The 17,220-nt window shown below is 60.9% G+C and overlaps 2 protein-coding genes across 4 annotated transcripts; one reads left to right on the top strand and one right to left on the bottom strand.

Moving 5' to 3' along the window:
- Positions 1-4,857: 4,857 nt before the first annotated feature.
- Positions 4,858-9,924, top strand: SLC35F6 (solute carrier family 35 member F6). Of its 3 annotated transcripts, none has more exons than XM_061989773.1 (6): positions 4,858-4,971; positions 6,679-6,751; positions 6,826-6,997; positions 7,913-8,125; positions 8,644-8,754; positions 8,879-9,924. In XM_061989773.1, the coding sequence occupies exons 1-6, from the start codon at positions 4,895-4,897 to the stop codon at positions 9,355-9,357; spliced, it is 1,125 nt and encodes a 374-aa protein (XP_061845757.1). In that variant the 5' UTR covers positions 4,858-4,894; the 3' UTR covers positions 9,358-9,924. The 3 variants fall into 3 exon arrangements, with proteins under 3 accessions (XP_061845757.1, XP_061845756.1, XP_061845758.1); XM_061989772.1 differs by lacking the exon at positions 4,858-4,971 and adding an exon at positions 5,329-5,799; XM_061989774.1 differs by lacking the exon at positions 4,858-4,971 and adding an exon at positions 6,136-6,352.
- Positions 9,925-10,382: 458 nt separating this feature from the next.
- CLU (clusterin) lies at positions 10,383-17,086 on the bottom strand. Its single transcript, XM_061990602.1, has 9 exons — positions 16,984-17,086; positions 15,732-15,839; positions 15,174-15,322; positions 14,657-14,827; positions 13,368-13,785; positions 12,085-12,198; positions 11,052-11,278; positions 10,644-10,825; positions 10,383-10,540 (listed from the first exon to the last, which is right to left on the bottom strand). The coding sequence occupies exons 2-9, from the start codon at positions 15,814-15,816 to the stop codon at positions 10,534-10,536; spliced, it is 1,353 nt and encodes a 450-aa protein (XP_061846586.1). The 5' UTR covers positions 15,817-15,839; positions 16,984-17,086; the 3' UTR covers positions 10,383-10,533.
- Between the last annotated feature and the right edge of the window lie 134 nt (positions 17,087-17,220).

Below are 17,220 nucleotides of genomic sequence, written 5' to 3'. Positions count from 1 at the left end.
TACGATACATCTGTGAGATCACCTGGGGACCCCCACGGCAGCCCCACGGCACTCCGAGCTGTGGCTGTGACGCGTGACCGTGTGTGGCAGAGGAGAAGGAGGGAGAGGGGGACGAGGTGCTGCCGGCACCGACCGCGGGCAGCAGCGGAGTCCCGACCGCTCCATCCTATCTCCGCCGTTCTCGCGGCTCCGGGGCCGCCCCCGGGAAGGTAGCGAGGGATGCGGCCGGCGAAGGCGAGCACGCATCAGCGGGCAAATCAGGCTAAGAGGGGCTTAGACGGAGCTTTTGCCATGGCTGCGCGCATCAGCCTGCCCCTGCGGCCCAGAAAACAAGCCATGAGTCACGTAGGCTGCCGAAAAACGCCAGCCCCGGCTCGGTGGGCAGCCCTCCGAGAGCTCTGTGGGGTTTGTTTAACCCTTTTTAGACGGGCAAAGCCGGGAGTTCCCGGGATTTTCCAAATGTGGAGCCCGGAGCCATCACCGGGAGGCAGAACGGGCAGCGCTGCCCCCTGGCATCCCCATCTCCATCCTCTCCCTGCTGCAGCCTGTGGGGCCGGAGCCGTTAGCCTCGAGAAGGAGCATTTTGGGGGGACAATCTGGGGTATTATATGACTTTTTCATCCTTTTCCACCTTCACATCAGGTGCCGGGTTGCACCGGTCCCGTTCCCACCCCTGCCCTGCCTCGCCCCGACAGCTTGAGCCCAGAGAAGGGGATGGTCCTGGGGCTTCCCCCCGGGCACATCCCGGGGGGGAAGTGGGGTGTCACCTCCAGCACATCCACCCCAGGGGTGAAAACTCCTCTCCTTGCCCCTCCTCTCCATAGACAGGGCAGCCCCAAGTCCTACGGGGAGCATCCCCATCGCCCCCCAGCACCCAAAGCACAGGTTGTCCCCCTGCCAGCGGGGACATGGGGGAACACCAGCCCCTCTCTGAGCCCCGGGGGTGCCAGGGGGGCATTTAGGGGGCAGCCACCCATCCCGCCTCTTTCTTTTCTCACCTTTTAACAGAAGAAAACCAATGTATTTCTAATACTTGACATATCTGTACATACTGTTAGATACCAGAGAGGATATTTATTATCGTATCTATAGAAATCTATAAATATCTATTGGAAAGGAGTCTCGGGCGGGGGGGGAAGGCGAGTGGACAACAACTCGTTGATGACTCCAGGGAATTTCTTTTCGCTCTTTGCATCTTTCTCCTCCTTGGGCACCCGAGGGGAACCACGCTTCCTTCCTCTCCCGGCAAAGGTTTCTCTGGTTCTCATGCCAAAGTCGATTTGTACCACTGAGTTACTTTCATTAGAGAGAGAAATAAAGGCTGGTTCAAACCTCGGCAGCGCCTCGGTGCCTTCCCTGGGCGAGGGATTGGGAGAGCAGGGGCCCCGGGTTCTTGGGAACCCCCCGTGCTGCAGCTCTGTGCCGCCGGGATCGGGATGTGTGGGGATCTCCTTGGGATAAGTCTCGGCTCCTCCCCTGATTTTTCCCCACGGAGGAAGGAGAGGGGGAAAGGTGAAGGCTCGGCTTTGAGCTGAGGCTGCAGCATCCTTTGGTGGGCTTGACAGGAGAAGGACCTCGGACCTCGGGCTGCCTCTCCCACCCTGCCAGCATCTGCTGATGCAAAGCTGGAGGGCATCCTCTCCCTGCAGCCCCCCAAGCCCCAACAGAGCTCTAATCTTCCTCCTCTTTGTCCTGCCTATAGCAGCATCTCTGCAGCCTTCACCCAGGCTGGAGACCTTCCTCTGCTCCGTGCAACAGCCAAGAAGTATCCAAGGACAGCAAAGGGTTGCAATCTGATGTATGACCCAGTGGGAAACAGGGATGAGCCCCACTGTCTTGGGCTGTGTGGTGCAACTGAGGCACGGGCAAGAGCTGCACAAAAAGAAAAGCTGGGGGGACCTTGGGCACCTGTCTCAATAAGTCCAAGGGGATTAGGAATGCCTCCATCCTCCCAAGCCTCCTGCACTGCTCATGGAGAAGATGCAATGCTGGGAGAGCTGGAGCTTTGGTCTGATCCACTTAAGACCGTTCCCAGGGTGCAAATGGTCCCCCAAGATCCCAGCCTCCCTCTGCACACAGCTGCCAACCCCCTGCAGCTGGGGCAGCTGGGGAGAAAGTCACCGACGGGTTGGGGTGGACCTGCTGGGAGGCTGTTGGTGACACAGGGCTGGGAATGAGGGAGTGGCCAGAGAGACCTTGAGAGAATGGAGAAGCTATCAGAAATAAACCTCATGGTGTTCAAGGAGGAGAAGTGCCAAGTCCTGCCCCTGGGGAGGAACAACCCCATCTAGCAATGGCCACTCGGCTGGAAAGCACCTCAGCAACGAGGTGTCCTTAATCATAGAATCATTTTGGTTGGAAAAGACCTTTAAGATCCTTGAGTCCAACCCCTCCCCTCACTCTGCCAAGCCCACCACTAACCCACATCCCTCAGCACCTCAGCCACACGGCTTTGCAATAGCTCCAGGGGTGGGGACTCCACAACCTCCCTGGGCAGCCTGGCACAGGGGCTGACAACCCTCTCAGGGAAGAAAAAGTTCTTCCTCAGCTCCAATCTAAACCTCCCCTGGGGCAACTTGAGGTCATTTCTTCTTGTACTGTCATTCATTACTTGGGAGAAGAGACCAGCCCCCACCTCTCTAGAGCCTCCTGTCAAGGAGTGATGATGTCTCCCGTGAGGCTCCTCTTGTCCAGACTGAACACCCCCATGGCCCTCAGCTGCTCAGGATATGCTGAACTTCTGAGGGCATTCTGAGCTTCATTATGCAAAGCAGATTGAAGGATCTGACCCTAGCCCTCTGCTCAGCACTGGTGAGGCCATCTGGGGTATTGAGGCCAGTTCTGGTCTTCCCAGTCCACGAGAGACAGGGAACTGCTGGAGAGAGGCCAACAAAGGGCCACCAAGATGGTGAACTCAAATCTCTCTCCAAGGAGGAGAGGCTGAGGGAGCTGGGGAGCAGAGAAGGCTCAGGGGGATCCTACCATGGCTCTAAATAAACATCAGGGAAGAGGACAGATCCAGTACCTCCCCAAGGGTACCTAGTGACAGGACAAAAGGCTCAGCCACCCTGTGCTGGGGGGACATCGCCCGGGAAGCGATGGGGACTTACTGCCTTATCCTGAGGGACTTTTTTCTCTCTCTCCCTCTTTCTCCAAGCACTTCAGTTTCCCTGTCAGCCATAGCCCAAATATTTAGAGTCCGCTGGAGTGACTTAAAATTCCTCCCCTTACAAAGCAGGACAGCCACTTGCAAAGCTCCAAGCCACGAGGAAGAGGAGGAGAGAGGGGAGGGAAGGCCACTAGCCTGGCCAAAAAGGGGCCAGGTAGGGGGTGAGAAGCAGGAAGAGAATGGGGACAATGCAGGGTTTAATGGGGGAAAATAAAGAAAAATAAATGAAAGCCTGCACTGCTCTGATTTTCTAAAGCCTTTTTCAACAAAGAAGGTACATTTCAGTCCCCTCCACATCACGACCCCTCCTTAGGGCCACATTTCACCCCCCTCCCTTTCAGCCCCCTCCCTATCACTCCTCTGCTCATCATCCCTCTCCTCAAGGCCACGTTTCAAACCCCTCCCCGTTACACACCTCCCCTAGGCCCACGTTTTTCCCCCTCCACATTGCTCCCTTCCCCACGGCCACATCTCACCCCCCTCCCCATCACTTGCTCCCCGAGGCCACATTTTGTCCCCCTCCTCGTCACCCCTCTCCCCAGGGCCAGTTTTGGGCCCCCTCTCGATGGGGCAGCGGGAGATGCCCACTCCAGCCCTGCCCCCTTCCCGTGCCCACTCCCCCCCTCCGCGGGAAGGGTTAACCGTGCTCCCTCCGCCCGCCTTGGCCACGGCCCTTGGAGTGGGTTTTTCTCCTCCCACGGGTCACGGCCGGGACTGACGTGGATGGAAAAACAATTTATCTCCGGCTGGCGGGGAGGCCCCGGGGCGGGGGGGGACACGGGAGTGCAGCCGCTGCCAGGTGTGGGGGGCCCCCACGGCAAGTGTCGGCCGACGGCTGAGGGTCACGGGTGGGGAGCGATACCTCGGAGGGCGGAGGGGAAAACGACCCCATGGAGAGGGGGCTCTGGGGGCGGGGGGATGGACACTGTAGCGATGGATGAGGGATGGGCACCACAGAGTGACCGGGGACGGCAGCGCATCGCCTTGCAAAGGATTAACTCGGGGAGTTAGTCGGGATTGGGTTAGTCGGGACCGAGTTAGTCGGGAATGGGTTGGTCGGGGTTGAGTTAGTCGGGACAGGACTGATGAGACAGGGTCAGTCGGGACAGAATTAATGGGATGGGGTCAGACGGGACAGGGTTAAGTCAGGACAAGGTCACTCGGAGAAGGGTTAGTTGAGGAAGGGTTAGTCGGGACACAGTCAATAGGTCAGAGTCAGTCAGGACAGGGTTAACGGGACAGAGTCAGTCAAGGCAGGGTTAATGGGGCAGGGTTAACAGGACTGGGTCAGTTGGGACAGGGTTAATGGGACAGAGTTAACGGGACCGAGTTAACGGGATGGGGTTAACGGTACGGGGTTAACAGGATGGAGTCAGTCTGGACAGGGTTAACTGGACGGGGTTAACGAGACGGGGTGAGTCGGGACGGGGTTAATGGGACGAGGTCAGTCGGGATGGGGTTAACGGGGTGGGGTGACGGGGTTAAGGGAACAGGGTGAGTCGGGACGGGGTTAACGGGACGAGGTTAACGGGACAGGGCTCCCCGGGAGCCGCGGGGAGCGCGAGCCCTGCGCCGCCAGCGCCATCTGGCGGCCGAGGCGGGCACAGGCGCGCCGGGGCGGGGCCTGCGGCGGGGGCGTGGGCGGGCGGGGCGGGGCCTGCGGCGGGGCGGGGCCTGCGGCGCCGCGGTGCGTGTCGGGCGGGAGGCGGCGGTGCGGGGGCGGTCATGGCCTGGACCGGGTATCGGCTCGGCCTCGCCGCCCTCATGCTGCTCACCGGTTCCATCAACACTTTGGCGGCCAAGTGAGTCCTCCCGGCGGCGGCGGCGGCGGGGGACCCGCGCCAGTCCCCGGCCTCCCCGGCGCTGAACCGGGGCGGCCTCGCCCCCCGCCCCTATCCCTGTGCCTTCCCTTCCTCCTTTCGCTCCGCGGTTGTGCCCCGTCTCCGCGGCAGCCGCGGCGCCACGCAGTGATCTGGAGGGCTTGGAGGTGCTCCAGGAGCTGGTCCGTGCCCCGGCCCCGCCTTGGGAGGCTGCCGTCAGTGGGGTGCCCCGTAGGGAGGCCGTGGGTCGCAGCTCGTGGTGACGGGGGAAGAAGGGGGGGGGCTGCGTGTCCAAGAGGGCTGGGGGTCTCCAAGCCTCTTGCAGGTGTTGCCAAGGGGTGCTGGAGAGGAGTGCCCCCCAAAAACGAGCTCCCTGCACCCAGTGCTTCACTCTAGCTCACTCCTAAAAGCCAGGCAGGGCCCCCTTCTCAGGCGAAGCACCCCGAGGCGCTCCCGGCCGTCACAGCGAGGATAAGGATGGTGCTGTGAGAGCTGCCCGAGCAGGACAGACTTGCCAGGCCGGCTCGTCCCGGTGGCGTGGGGCAGACGCGGGGATGTCCGTGCGGTTTCACTGGGTGACCAGGCTGCAGGCTGACGTCCTTGGATGGGGAAGCTGCGGCACGGGGCAGAGCAGAGCTGCGAGGTGGCCCTTGAGCTCTCCGCCGTGGCCAAAGCCTCTTGCGAAACACAGTCCCGATCCGACCCAGCCCTGGCGCTGACTCATGCCAAAAACTTGCTGGCCTTGCTGAAAAGCCCCTCGCCGAGCACCGCCGGGGGATTGCCCTGGTCCCATTTCCTCAAGCTCAGCAGGTCTGTGGTCCCTCAGAGTCAGCAAAAAGCAGCCAGAGGGGAGTTGAGTGCCTGCCTGTCTGTGTAGAGGTGCCCCGAGGGGCTGAGGGGGCTGGGGACAGGTTACCGAGGGGCCGGGGTCCCCTCCTTCATGTGAATAGTCCCCGAAGAGGGGAGGTGCTCACCAAAACGACTTATGTGGAACCTGTGCCCCAGCCTGTGTTTATCCAGCCTTTGCTCTCCTGTACTCCTTAGAATAGCCAAAAAAAGGAGGCGGGTTATGCCCTAAAACTGAGACTGGGGGTGTGAGCGGCTCCCCCTGCACCCCCTGTGATCCAGCATCTCTCCTGGGTCCGTTCTCTCCCATGTCTTAGGGCTGGTGACATGGGGAGGATAGAAGGGATTTGGGGTGCTCCCCACCACCCCGACGCTGTCCTGGTCTCCCGACAGTCCCGACGGGCTCCGGACACGGGTGCCAGAGGCTGTGGGACACCGAATCCGGGCGGTGAGACACGGGATGTGACAAAGTGGTGTCCATTTCCCTCCCCGGGAGCCGGGCCAGGAGCTGCGGCAGGTCGGAGCCGGTGTCTCCTTCCCCGTGTCACCTCAGGAGGGGGCTAGTGGCCCAGGGATGGCTTTTGGGATGTGCTTCGGCTCCCAACGGCCCCCTCTAACCTTCCCTAACCCTCTTTTAACCCCTCTAACCCTCTCAACACCCCCTAACCCACTCTAAACCCCATCTAGCCTTCTCTAACCCTTTCTAAACCCTTCTAACCCTCTAAACTCCGTCTAACCTCCTCTAACTCCCTCTAACACCCCAAACCCGTCTAAAACACCTCTCTCAACCCTCTCTAACTCCCTCTAACCTGCTGTAACCACCATCCTCTGTTCTACTCCAAGGTGGGCCGATAACTTCACCGCTGCTGGCTGCGGTGGGACAGAGGAACACAGCTTCCAGCACCCCTTCCTGCAGGTGAGCCCCCAGCCCAGGGCATGGAGGAGAGGACTTGGTGGGTCCAGCCACCCCCTCACTCACCTCTCTCACAGGCCGTGGGCATGTTCCTGGGTGAGTTTTCCTGCCTGGGGGTGTTTTACCTGATGGTGTGGAGGGATCGGCGGAGGCCAGAGCCCACCATGGCCCCTTCACAGCCCTTCAGCCCTCTGCTCTTCCTGCCCCCCGCCCTCTGCGACATGACTGGGACGAGCATCATGTACGTGGGTGAGTGCTGGGGATGGGGACATGCCCATCCCCGGGGCCACGCTTGCTTGTTGTGCTGCCAGGATTCCACAAGGCCATCAATTTTAGGGGAGGGAATAGCCCAGAAGTTGGTTCAAGGGGTCTCAGCAGCAGCTTGCCGAAGTGGGCAAGAAGGCCAGTGGCACCCTGGCTTGTATCAGCAGTGGTGTGGCAGCAGGCCCAGGGCAGTGGCCGTCCCCTGTGCTGGGCCCTGGTGAGGCCGCAGCTCGAGTGCTGTGTTCAGTGTTGGGCCCCTCACTGCCAGAGGGACACTGAGGGGCCGCAGCGTGTCCAGAGCCGGGCAGCGGAGCTGGGGAAGGGGCTGGAGCACAAGTGTGCTGGGGAGGGGCTGAGGGCCCTGGCGGTGTTCAGCCTGGACAACAGGAGCCTGAGGGGATAACTCTCTGCAACTCCCTGACAGGAGGTTGTAGTGAGATGTGGGTCAGTCTCTTCTCTCCAGTAATGAATGACAGGATAAGAAGAAATAGCCTCAAGTTGCCCCAGGAGAGGTTTAGATTGGAGCTGAGGAAGACCTCTTTCCCTGAGAGGGTTGTCAGCCCCTGTGCCAGGCTGCCCAGGGAGCTGGTGGAGTCCCCATCCCTGGAGCTATTGCAAAGCCGTGTAGCTGAGGTGCTGAGGGACATGGGTTAGTGGTGGGCTTGGCACTGTGAGGGGAGGGGTTGGAATTGAGGATCTTCAAGGTCTTTTCCAACTAGAACAATTCTTTGATGAGTTCATCACTGCTCTGCTCTCAATTAGCACAGCAGACTATTAAGCAGAGGGCCGGTGGCATTACCACATGTGACCTAGAATCACAGAATGGTGAGTGTTGGAAGAGACCTCTAGAGCTAATCCTGTCCAACCCTTTGACTCGTGGGTCTTTTTCTCCCCACATAGCCCTGAACATGACCAGTGCCTCCAGCTTCCAGATGCTGCGTGGCTCCGTCATCATCTTCACAGGGCTCCTCTCCGTGGCCTTCCTGGGCCGGAGGCTGGAGCTGAGCCAGTGGCTGGGCATCCTGGTGACCATCGTGGGGCTGGTGGTAGTGGGGCTGGCTGACCTGCGCACCTCCCAGCCTCAGGAACACAAGCTCAGCGAGGTGATAACTGGTATGATGCTGTGGTGGCCTGCAGGGGAGGGGGGGTGGCCACGCTGAATTCATGCTCGCTGGCGCTCAGGGCATGGCTGTGCCAAACTGCCCGTCTTGGGGCAGGGAGATGGACGTTCAGCCTCACTCCTCCTTCTCTCCTGCACCTCTTCTCTTCTCTTCTCTTCTCTTCTCTTCTCTTCTCTTCTCTTCTCTTCTCTTCTCTTCTCTTCTCTTCTCTTCTCTCTTTTCTCCTCTTCTCTTCTCTTTTCTTCCCTTTTTCCTTCCTCTCTCCCCATTTCTTCTTCTCTCCCCCACTTCCCATCTCTCCTCTCCACGGTCCTTTCCCTCCTTTCCCCTCTTCCCTTCCTCTTCTCTCTCCCCTTTCCTTCCTTCCCCACTTCCCTCCTCTCCTCTCCTCTCCTCTCCTCTCCTCTCCTCTCCTCTCCTCTCCTCTCCTCTCCTCTCCTCTCCTCTCCTCTCCTCTCCTCTCCTCTCCTCTCCTCTCCTCTCTTCTCCTCTCCTCCCCTGTCTCCACAGGTGACCTGCTCATCATCACAGCTCAGGTGCTGGTGGCCGTGCAGATGGTTCTGGAGGAGAAGTTTGTGTTTCAGCACGACGTGCACCCGCTGCGCGCCGTGGGCACTGAAGGTCGGTCCTGCCATCACTTTGGGGGAGAGGGAAATCGAGCCCCAACCTCCCATGGGAAGGGCTGCATTGTGCAGGGAGGGGAGCAACGGGGTGCAGCACCCATCTGACACCCACCAACACTCAGGTTTCTTCGGCTTCACCATCCTGGCCCTGCTCTTGGTGCCCATGTACTACATCCCGGCGGGCAGCTTCAGCGGGAACCCTCGGCGGGTGCTGGAGGACACCTTGGATGCCTTCTGCCAGCTTGGCTTCCAGCCCCTCATCTCCCTGGCCCTCCTGGCTAACATCAGCAGCATCGCCTTCTTCAACTTTGCCGGCATCAGCGTCACCAAGGAGCTGAGTGCCACCACCCGCATGGTGCTCGACAGCCTCCGCACCCTCCTCATCTGGGCCAGCAGCCTGGCCCTGGGCTGGGAGCCCTTCCACGGCCTCCAGCTCCTGGGTTTCGGGGTGCTGCTCGCCGGGGCTGCTCTCTACAACGGCCTGCACCGGCCCCTGCTCTCCCTCTTGCCCTGGGGCCGTGGCGAGGAGGCGGGCACGGCGGCTGAGAGGGAGGGTCTGCTGCAGGGGGAGGGGAGCACAGCCATCAACAGCGAGAGCTGAGCCCTCCCTGCCCCGCTCACCCCCGGGATTGATTCTCCACCCTGGGGGGTGTTTTCAGGAGGGTTTACTGTGAGGTGGAGGGAGCACAACCACCATCAGCAAGAGCTGAGCCCTCACTGCCCCTGTACCACTCAGCCCCGGGGTTTATTTTTAACCCCAGGATTCATTTTCCACCTTGAAGTTTGGTTTTGGCCCCGAGGTTTATTTTTGCTGCAGGGGGGTAGGAGAGGGTAATGCTGCCATCAGCTATGAGAGCTGAGCCTCCACTGCCTTTGTCCTGCTCACCCCTGAGTTTTATTCTCCACTTTGGGGTTCATTTTTGGGCCTGGGGTTTATTCTCTACCCTGGAGGTTATTTTCAGGAGGGTTTGCTGCAGGGCAGGAGGAGCACAACCATCAACTGTGAGAGCTGAGCCCTCACTGCCCCTGTCCCACTCACCCCCAGGGTTTATTTGCAACCCTTGGGGGCTTTGTTTTCCTCCCTCCTGAGCCTGTCTCCCCTTATCAGGAGGGGATCCTGCTCTCTTGGCAGGAAAAGCCTCTTCTCCTGCCTCACCACCAGCTCAGTGTGGGGGAAGGGGGGGGGTGGGGGTGGGGGGAAGCCCCCCCAGACGTTGTCAGGGGGAAATGGAAGTCTCTGCCCCTGTTTCCAAGGGGCTTGGGAGGGGTGGTGGGGCTGGCCCCTCTGCTCCCCAACCTGTGTCTTTCTACCTCCCCCCCAAATAAAGCGTTGTCTGCCCACAGCTCACTCCTCAGGAGTCTGTCCCAGCTGGGGATGGGGGGGTGGTGGGTGGACAGGGACTTTTGCTCATGCAGGGCTGTCCCCGTGGGAGGGAGGAGGACCTGTCCCCTAACCCCCTTCATGTTGGGGGGGTGAGAGAAGGCAGCAAGCCCTGAGGTCTGTGGAGCTCTTGCCCTTTGCGCCTCCCTTCCCCTCCATTTCACAATCACGTTGCCCCTGCAGAAGCAGCTGCTTTTGGAGAGGTTTATTTGCTTGGAGAGGCATAGCACAGCACAGTCCCAGGGTTGGGAGAGGTTCAACGACTCTACCTTTATTTTCAGCTTGTGTTTGTGGGGCCCCCGGGGGGTTCCTGGCAGGGGCAGTGGTGGCATTCACCCCCCCAGTCCGGCATGGGGAGGGAGCTGGGGCAGTAGCAGCGGTGGGGCCATTGCACAGCTACTCTCTGCCAGAGGAAAGAGGGGGGGGGTCAGCCATGGCATGGACAACCCCCCACTGCCACCAGCCCCACCCCAGGGATTTGGGGCAGAAGGAGGGGCTGGACTCACATCACGTTTTGCTTGTAGTGCTCAAGCGCCTGCTCAGCCACGGTCTCCATGAACCGCGGGTCGTCCCAGGAGATGCTCCCGGGCACTGTCAGCGACAGCGGCTCCGAATCGAAGAGCTGAACCGTCACCTGCGTGTCAGGGGCAGCTGAGGGGTCCGAGGGGTTGGGAGCCTTGGAGAAGACCTGGAGGAGACATCACACACACACACACACACAAAGCAGGGAGAGCTCAGCTAGCCCCCATACTGGCCCCTCGCCCTGGCACTTGGTGCTGTGGCTGATTATTGTGCCCAGAGGCTCCCAGGCGGACACACAATCGTCTCATTCTCCCCCTGACCCACTTTTTGTGGCTGCTGGCTCTGCCCACGGTAAAGGGGGGGGTGAGGGGCTTGAACCATAGGGGACTGACCGTGGTGACCTGGAGAAAACCATCGGTGTCTTGGGTAAGGTTGGCCAAGCGTGAGACCCATCCAAACTGGCGGTTGAGCTGGTCCAGGAGGTGGGTGGTGTTGAGCATCTCAGCTTGGAAGGAGCGGAGCAGGTCGTCGTAGTGGCGGCTGAAGCGGTCGGCCAAGCGCAGCGCGTCCTCCAGCTGCTCCCGCAGCTGCCTCTGCCCGGGCTCTGTCTGCTCGCAGTCTGGGGGGTTATTGGGAGGGCATCAGAGTGTCAGGCCTCACCCTCAGCCCCACTGCATCCCACTGTGGGTGTTAAATGACAGCGGCTGAAGATGAGGCAGCAGCGTGCCCAGGTGGGCAAGAAGGGCAGTGGCACCCTGGCTTGTATCAGCAGTGGTGTGGCAGCAGGCCCAGGGCAGTGGCCGTCCCCTGTGCTGGGCCCTGGTGAGGCCGCAGCTCGAGTGCTGTGTTCAGTGTTGGGCCCCTCACTGCCAGAGGGACACTGAGGGGCTGCAGCGTGTCCAGAGCCGGGCAGCGGAGCTGGGGAAGGGGCTGGAGCACAGGTGTGCTGGGGAGGGGCTGAGGGCCCTGGCGGTGTTCAGCCTGGACAACAGGAGCCTGAGGGAAGACACCCATGCTCTCTGCAACTCCCTGACAGGAGGCTGTAGCAAGGTGGAAGTCTGTTTCTTCTCCCCAGTAATGAATAATAGAATAAGAGGAAACAGCCTCAAGTTGCCCCAGGGGAGGTTCAGATGAGAGCTGAGGAAGAACTTTTTCCCTGAGAGGATTGCCAGCCCCTGTCCCAGGCTGCCCAGGGAGGCGGTGGAGTCCCCATCCCTGGAGCTATTGCAAAGCCGTGTAGCTGAGGTGCTGAGGGACATGGGTTAGTGGTGGGCTTGGCACTGTGAGGGGAGGGGTTGGACGCGAGGAGCTTAAAGGGGGTTTCTAATTGACATGATTCAACAATTCTGTGATGATCTCAACCCCAACATGTCCTCCCATCCCCAGTGCCCATGCGTGGTGCCCATCCATCCCCTCCCAGCTCACCCACGCCGAGGATCTCCTGGCACTTCTGGCACTCGTCCCGCAGCCGCAGGCAGCCGGCAGAGTTGCGCCGGATCTCCCGACACACCATTCGATCATCACTGAAGTTACGGGATTCTGTGGAAAGCTCCATCCCTCAGCACCCCAACCCACACTCAGGGGCTTCTGGGGCGGGAGGGGGGGCCATAAAAACACCGTTTCCAAGGACTTTTGGCCTCCTCTGGCTGTTTTGCCCCTGAGGCCGTGGTGGCAGACGGTGATGGCAGCAGCTCCAGCCGGTGCCGACTGCCCAAAACAAACACCTTCCTGGGCCAGCAACAGCCCTGACAGCCAAGACTGAGGCTGGGAGGGGAAAACCCAAAAAAATACCCAGCCCAGCTCTGCAAACAGCCGAGCTTGTGATCCCTGAGCTCCCATGGGGGTTCTCTGATGTGTCGTATTCAGGTTGAGCTCATCCTCTTACATTACTCACCCCTCATAAAGAGGAGGGGGCAGATTGCTGGGAAGCTCAGCCCTAACATTGCTCTTCCAGACGAATCTGAGCATGCAGGATACCCAGCCCAAACCCACAGGTGCCTCATAGGAACGCCCCCAGTACCCATAGGTGTACCATAGGACTTCTCCTCTGAACCCATAGGTGCCCTTTGGGACCCCCCCCAGCATCCATGGGTGCCCTTTGGGACCCCTCCCAAGCCCAGGGTACTCCTGGGGCACCCCAGCACCTATGGGTGCCACATAGGAACCCCTCCTGGACCCTTAGATGCCCTATAAGACCTCCCTACACACATAGATGCTATTTTGACTCCTCTAGCACCCAATTGTACCCCACAGGACCCCCCCTCAGAACCGTAAGTGCCCCTTAGGATCTTCTTCACCATCCTCGGACCACCCCCCAGCACCCTTAGCTGCCTCATATGATCCTTTCCAGACCTATAGCTGCCTCACAAGATGTCATTCAGCACCCATAGGTAGCCCACAAGACATCCCCCTCCAGCACCCACAGGATGCCCTTCTCCCTCAGCACCCATAGGTTCTCCTTGGGGTTATCTCTACCACCCTTGGACCTCTCCCCAGGACCCTCAGGTTCCTATAGGACCCTGTCAGCACCCACAGGTGCCAATTGGGACCCTCTCCAGCACCCTTGGACTCCCCAGGCCACTCCCCAGCACCTGTAGTTGCCCCTGGGACCCCCCCCAGCACTGACAGGTATCCCATAGGACCCCCCAGCACCCACAGGTGCCCCACAGGACAGCACCCATAGAGCGAGCCTACAGAGAGCACCCTACCTGAGGCAAAGCCACCCAAGGGGCGCTCCCAGCCACCCTGCGCTTCCTCCAGCATCCGCTGTGTCATCTCGAAGAGCGGCTGGAAGAGGTGGTGGAAGCCGTGGTGGGGTGGCTGCAGGAAGGGGTGCAGCTCCCGGGACAACCTCTGGCTGCGCAGGGGGAGGCGGACGCGCTGCACGGGGGGGCGAAAGGCCTCGCGGAAGCCCCCGAAGGGCGGTTGGAAGAAGGGATACATTCGGCTGGAGACTTGGGTGCTGTCCTGGAAGATGTTGTCCACCTCGTCCTCCAGCAAACCGAAACGCTCTTCCAGGTCCTCAAACTGCTTCTCCTGCCGCTGGTCCCGCTCCAGCAGCGAGTCGATGCGCTCGCCGTTCACCCAGATGGAGAAAGGTGAGGAATGGTTCAGGAACTCCTCCAGCTGTCGGACAGGGGGAGCAGGATCAAGCCCAAATCTTTCCCTCCTTGCCCTTCACAGAATCCTTTACAGCACCCAAAACCAAGCAACACTCCAAGCACTCAGCCCTGAGCTTCCTAGGTCTCACAAAGAAACCTGCGGGGTCCCCCAGAGATGGAGGCAGTGGTTGGCCATCCTTTGGGATAGAGCATGCCCCTGGCAGCAGCATCCTTCTCGCCTCATGTCAGCTCTGCACTTCCACACCCTATTGCTCCCAGTAAGGACCAGCATCCCGCTCAGTGTTTAACACTCACCTCAACACCAAACAAGTTTCTCCTCCTGTGCCAGTGCAACTTGCTGGGTTCCAGCTTGTGCCCGTTACCCCTTGTCCTGGCACTGGCCACCACACAACAAACACTGGCCTCATTCTCCTGGCATCCACACTTTAGGTACTTAGAAGTGTTAATGAGGTCCCCCTCAGCCTTCTCTTCTCCAGGCTGAACAGCCCCAGGTCCCGCAGCTTTTCCTCCTCACACAGATGTTCAAGTCCCCTCAGCATCTTGGTAGCCCTGCGCTGGCTTCTCTCCAGCATTTCTCTGTCTCTCTTGAGCTGGGGAGCCCAGAACTGGACACAGGACTCCAGATGAGGCCTCACCAGGGCAGAGGAGAAGAGAAGGAGAACCTCCTTCCACCTGCTGCCCACACTCTCTTCATGGACCCCAGGATGCCACTGGCCTTCTTGCCCACCAGGGCACATTGCTGCTCATGTTATTTGCTGCCCACCACCACTCCCAGGTCTCTCTCTGCAGAGCTGCTCCCCAGCAGGTCACCCCCAGCCTGTCCTGGTGCCTGGCAACCACTCCCCAGCATCCCTGGGCGCTGTGGGACCACTCACCTGCCGCCCCACCAGTCCTGAGCCGCTGTGGCAGGTTCGGGAGTAGAAGCGCATGCAGGTGTGTTTGAGGCAGGGCTTGCACTCCTCCCACAGCGCCTGCATTGTCTCGCTGCAAACCTCCTGCTTCCCCGCCAGCTCCTGCTCCTTCTCCTGCGCCAGACGCACCGCCTCCTGCAAGACACACACAGTCAGCCCTCGGGATATCCCCCCTCCCCAAATCCTGGGAATCCCAGACCCCTGGCACAGCATTCTTCTTTAGGAAGGACTTTTTCCCTGAGAGGGCTGTCAGCCCCTGCCCCAGGCTGCCCAGGGAGCTGGTGGAGTCCCCATCCCTGGAGCTATTGCAAAGCCGTGTAGCTGAGGTGCTGAGGGACGTGGGTGGGCTTGGCACTGTGAGGGGAGGGAGTGGACTCGAGGAGCTTAAAAGTTTTTTCCAACCAAAATGATTCTCTGATCCTCTGAGCCCCTCCAAAATCAGATCTGAGTGCAGTAGGGCCTCCTCCTCATCCTCACTCACCTCCTTCCTCCTCTTGGTCTCCTCCAAGGTGTTCAGGATGGCTTGGTGATCTTTACTGCTCTTGTCCATGAGGGTCTTCATCTGCTTCACCCCGTTGATGGCGTTTTCCACCTCTGTGTCAATGTATTTGCTGCCAGCTGCCGACATCTCTGGAGGGTGGGAATGGTGGAGTAGAGGAAGGTTTGTGGGTGCAGAGTCCTGTTGGCTCTCCAACAAACAACTCCAGTTTGCAGAACCCAAGAAAAGTGACCCCAGAATCTTACCCGGGCTGATGCTCTGTACCTCCCTCCATCCAGGTCCCCAGGGATGATGCCGTGTGCCCCCCTTCATCCAGTCCTCCCAGGGATGATGCTGTGACCCCCAGGATGATGCTCTGTGCATCGTCCATCCAACACCTTCCCAGGGCACAGCACTCCCCCCACCTCATTTGCTCCCCTAGTCTGCAGGGAATACCTCCCCCACCAAAAGAAAAAGCTGTGCCCCCCCAACCCAGACCACTCCCCCCTACTCCATGGCACCCACCCGTGCTGCCTCCCCCCTCCGAGTCCCCCCACTCACGCTTGAGCTCGCTGGGGGGGACGAGGGCCTGTCCCCCACCCCAGACAATCAGGAGCCCGAGCAGCGAGAGCAGCGCCGGTGCCATGGTCGGTCCCGTCCTGGAGGCAGCTGCCAGAGCAGGGGCAGGGAGGGGGGGTTGGTTAAAGCAGGATCTGCCCCCCCACACACACCCCAGACACGGGACTCTGAGTCAGCAACGAGAACCAACCCCCTCTCCCCCCGCCGGGAACAATTTCGGGAACACAGCAACGTTTTGGGCTGCAGCCCAGTCGCAGGAGGGGGGTCCCTGGGCAGGAGGGGTCCCGCTCACAGCCGCGGCTGAGATGAGGCGGGGGGTGGGATGCAGAGCCCTGTGTCCCCCTCCCACCTCCCCCTCATCCCTGCCTGCGGCACAAACAAGCCCCAGGCCCGGGGCCAAGCGGGGCAGGTAGCCAAACCGGTGACCGGGCATTGATTTCCCCGCCCCCTCCCGCCACCGCCGTGGGAGCCAGCGCTGCCTTTCTTCTCCTCTGCCCACCCCCCACCACCCCCGGGGGGATGGAGAGGGGCTGGGGAGGGGGCTGCAGGGCGGGAGATGGGGGGTCAAATCCTGGAAGGAGGGTGGGCATTGCCGGTGGGACTCCAACCCTCCCCGGGAAGGGTGCCATGCCCAGGGCACTCCCCCATTCTACACACTCCTCTGCATGGGAGACCCCCAAAATTATCGGGCAATGGCTCAGCCACAGTGGGGCTTTGTCACTGCCCCCCCGCCCCGTGCAACACTGGCCCTGTGCCCCCCGGCCCCCACTGCAACACTCATTGCAGCACCCCTGCACTAGTACACCCCCTCCAAACAATACAGCTCCCCCTGCCCCTGCCTCCATCCGGCCCTGCTCCATCCCGCCCAGCCCAGAGCATTGTGGGAAATTCCTGCCCGATGGGATGAGCATCCACCCGCCGCATCAGCCCCGGGGAAGGCACAGCCCCACAGCCGGTCCCACATGCCCCCCCTCCCCGGTCATGGCTGACCCTCAGGCATGATGCCTGCACTCCCCAAATCGGGCACAGAGCCCCCATCCCGTAAATCCTAACTAGGGAAAGGGGCATGCCTGGGAGCACCCCCGCGGTGGGGGGGAACGGGGGCTTCCAGCAGAGGCTGAGACCGGCAAAAACTCATTGAGGGAAGGGAAGGGAAGGGAAGGGAAGGGAAGGGAAGGGAAGGGAAGGGAAGGGAAGGGAAGGGAAGGGAAGGGAAGGGAAGGGAAGGGCGTACCTGCACCCTGGCGAGCTGCGCCGCGGCCGCCCGCCCCTGCCCGCCTCTATTTATCGGTCGGCGGAGCTGCGGGTCCGCCCCGCTCCAGCCTCGGAGATTTCTGGAACCGGCGGGACCAGCCCCCCTTCCCCCGTCGCGGTGCTTCCCCTCCCCTCCCCCGCCCCAGGCCGGCCCGGCCCGGCCCGGCCGGCCCCTCCTGCCCCGACGCCGCGGGGATGGGCGCAGTGCCTCTCGGAT

The sequence above is a fragment of the Colius striatus genome, chromosome 2 (assembly GCF_028858725.1).
Source record: "Colius striatus isolate bColStr4 chromosome 2, bColStr4.1.hap1, whole genome shotgun sequence".
NCBI classification, from domain to species: Eukaryota; Metazoa; Chordata; class Aves; order Coliiformes; family Coliidae; genus Colius; species Colius striatus.
This window is presented reverse-complemented; position numbering and strand designations above follow the sequence as displayed.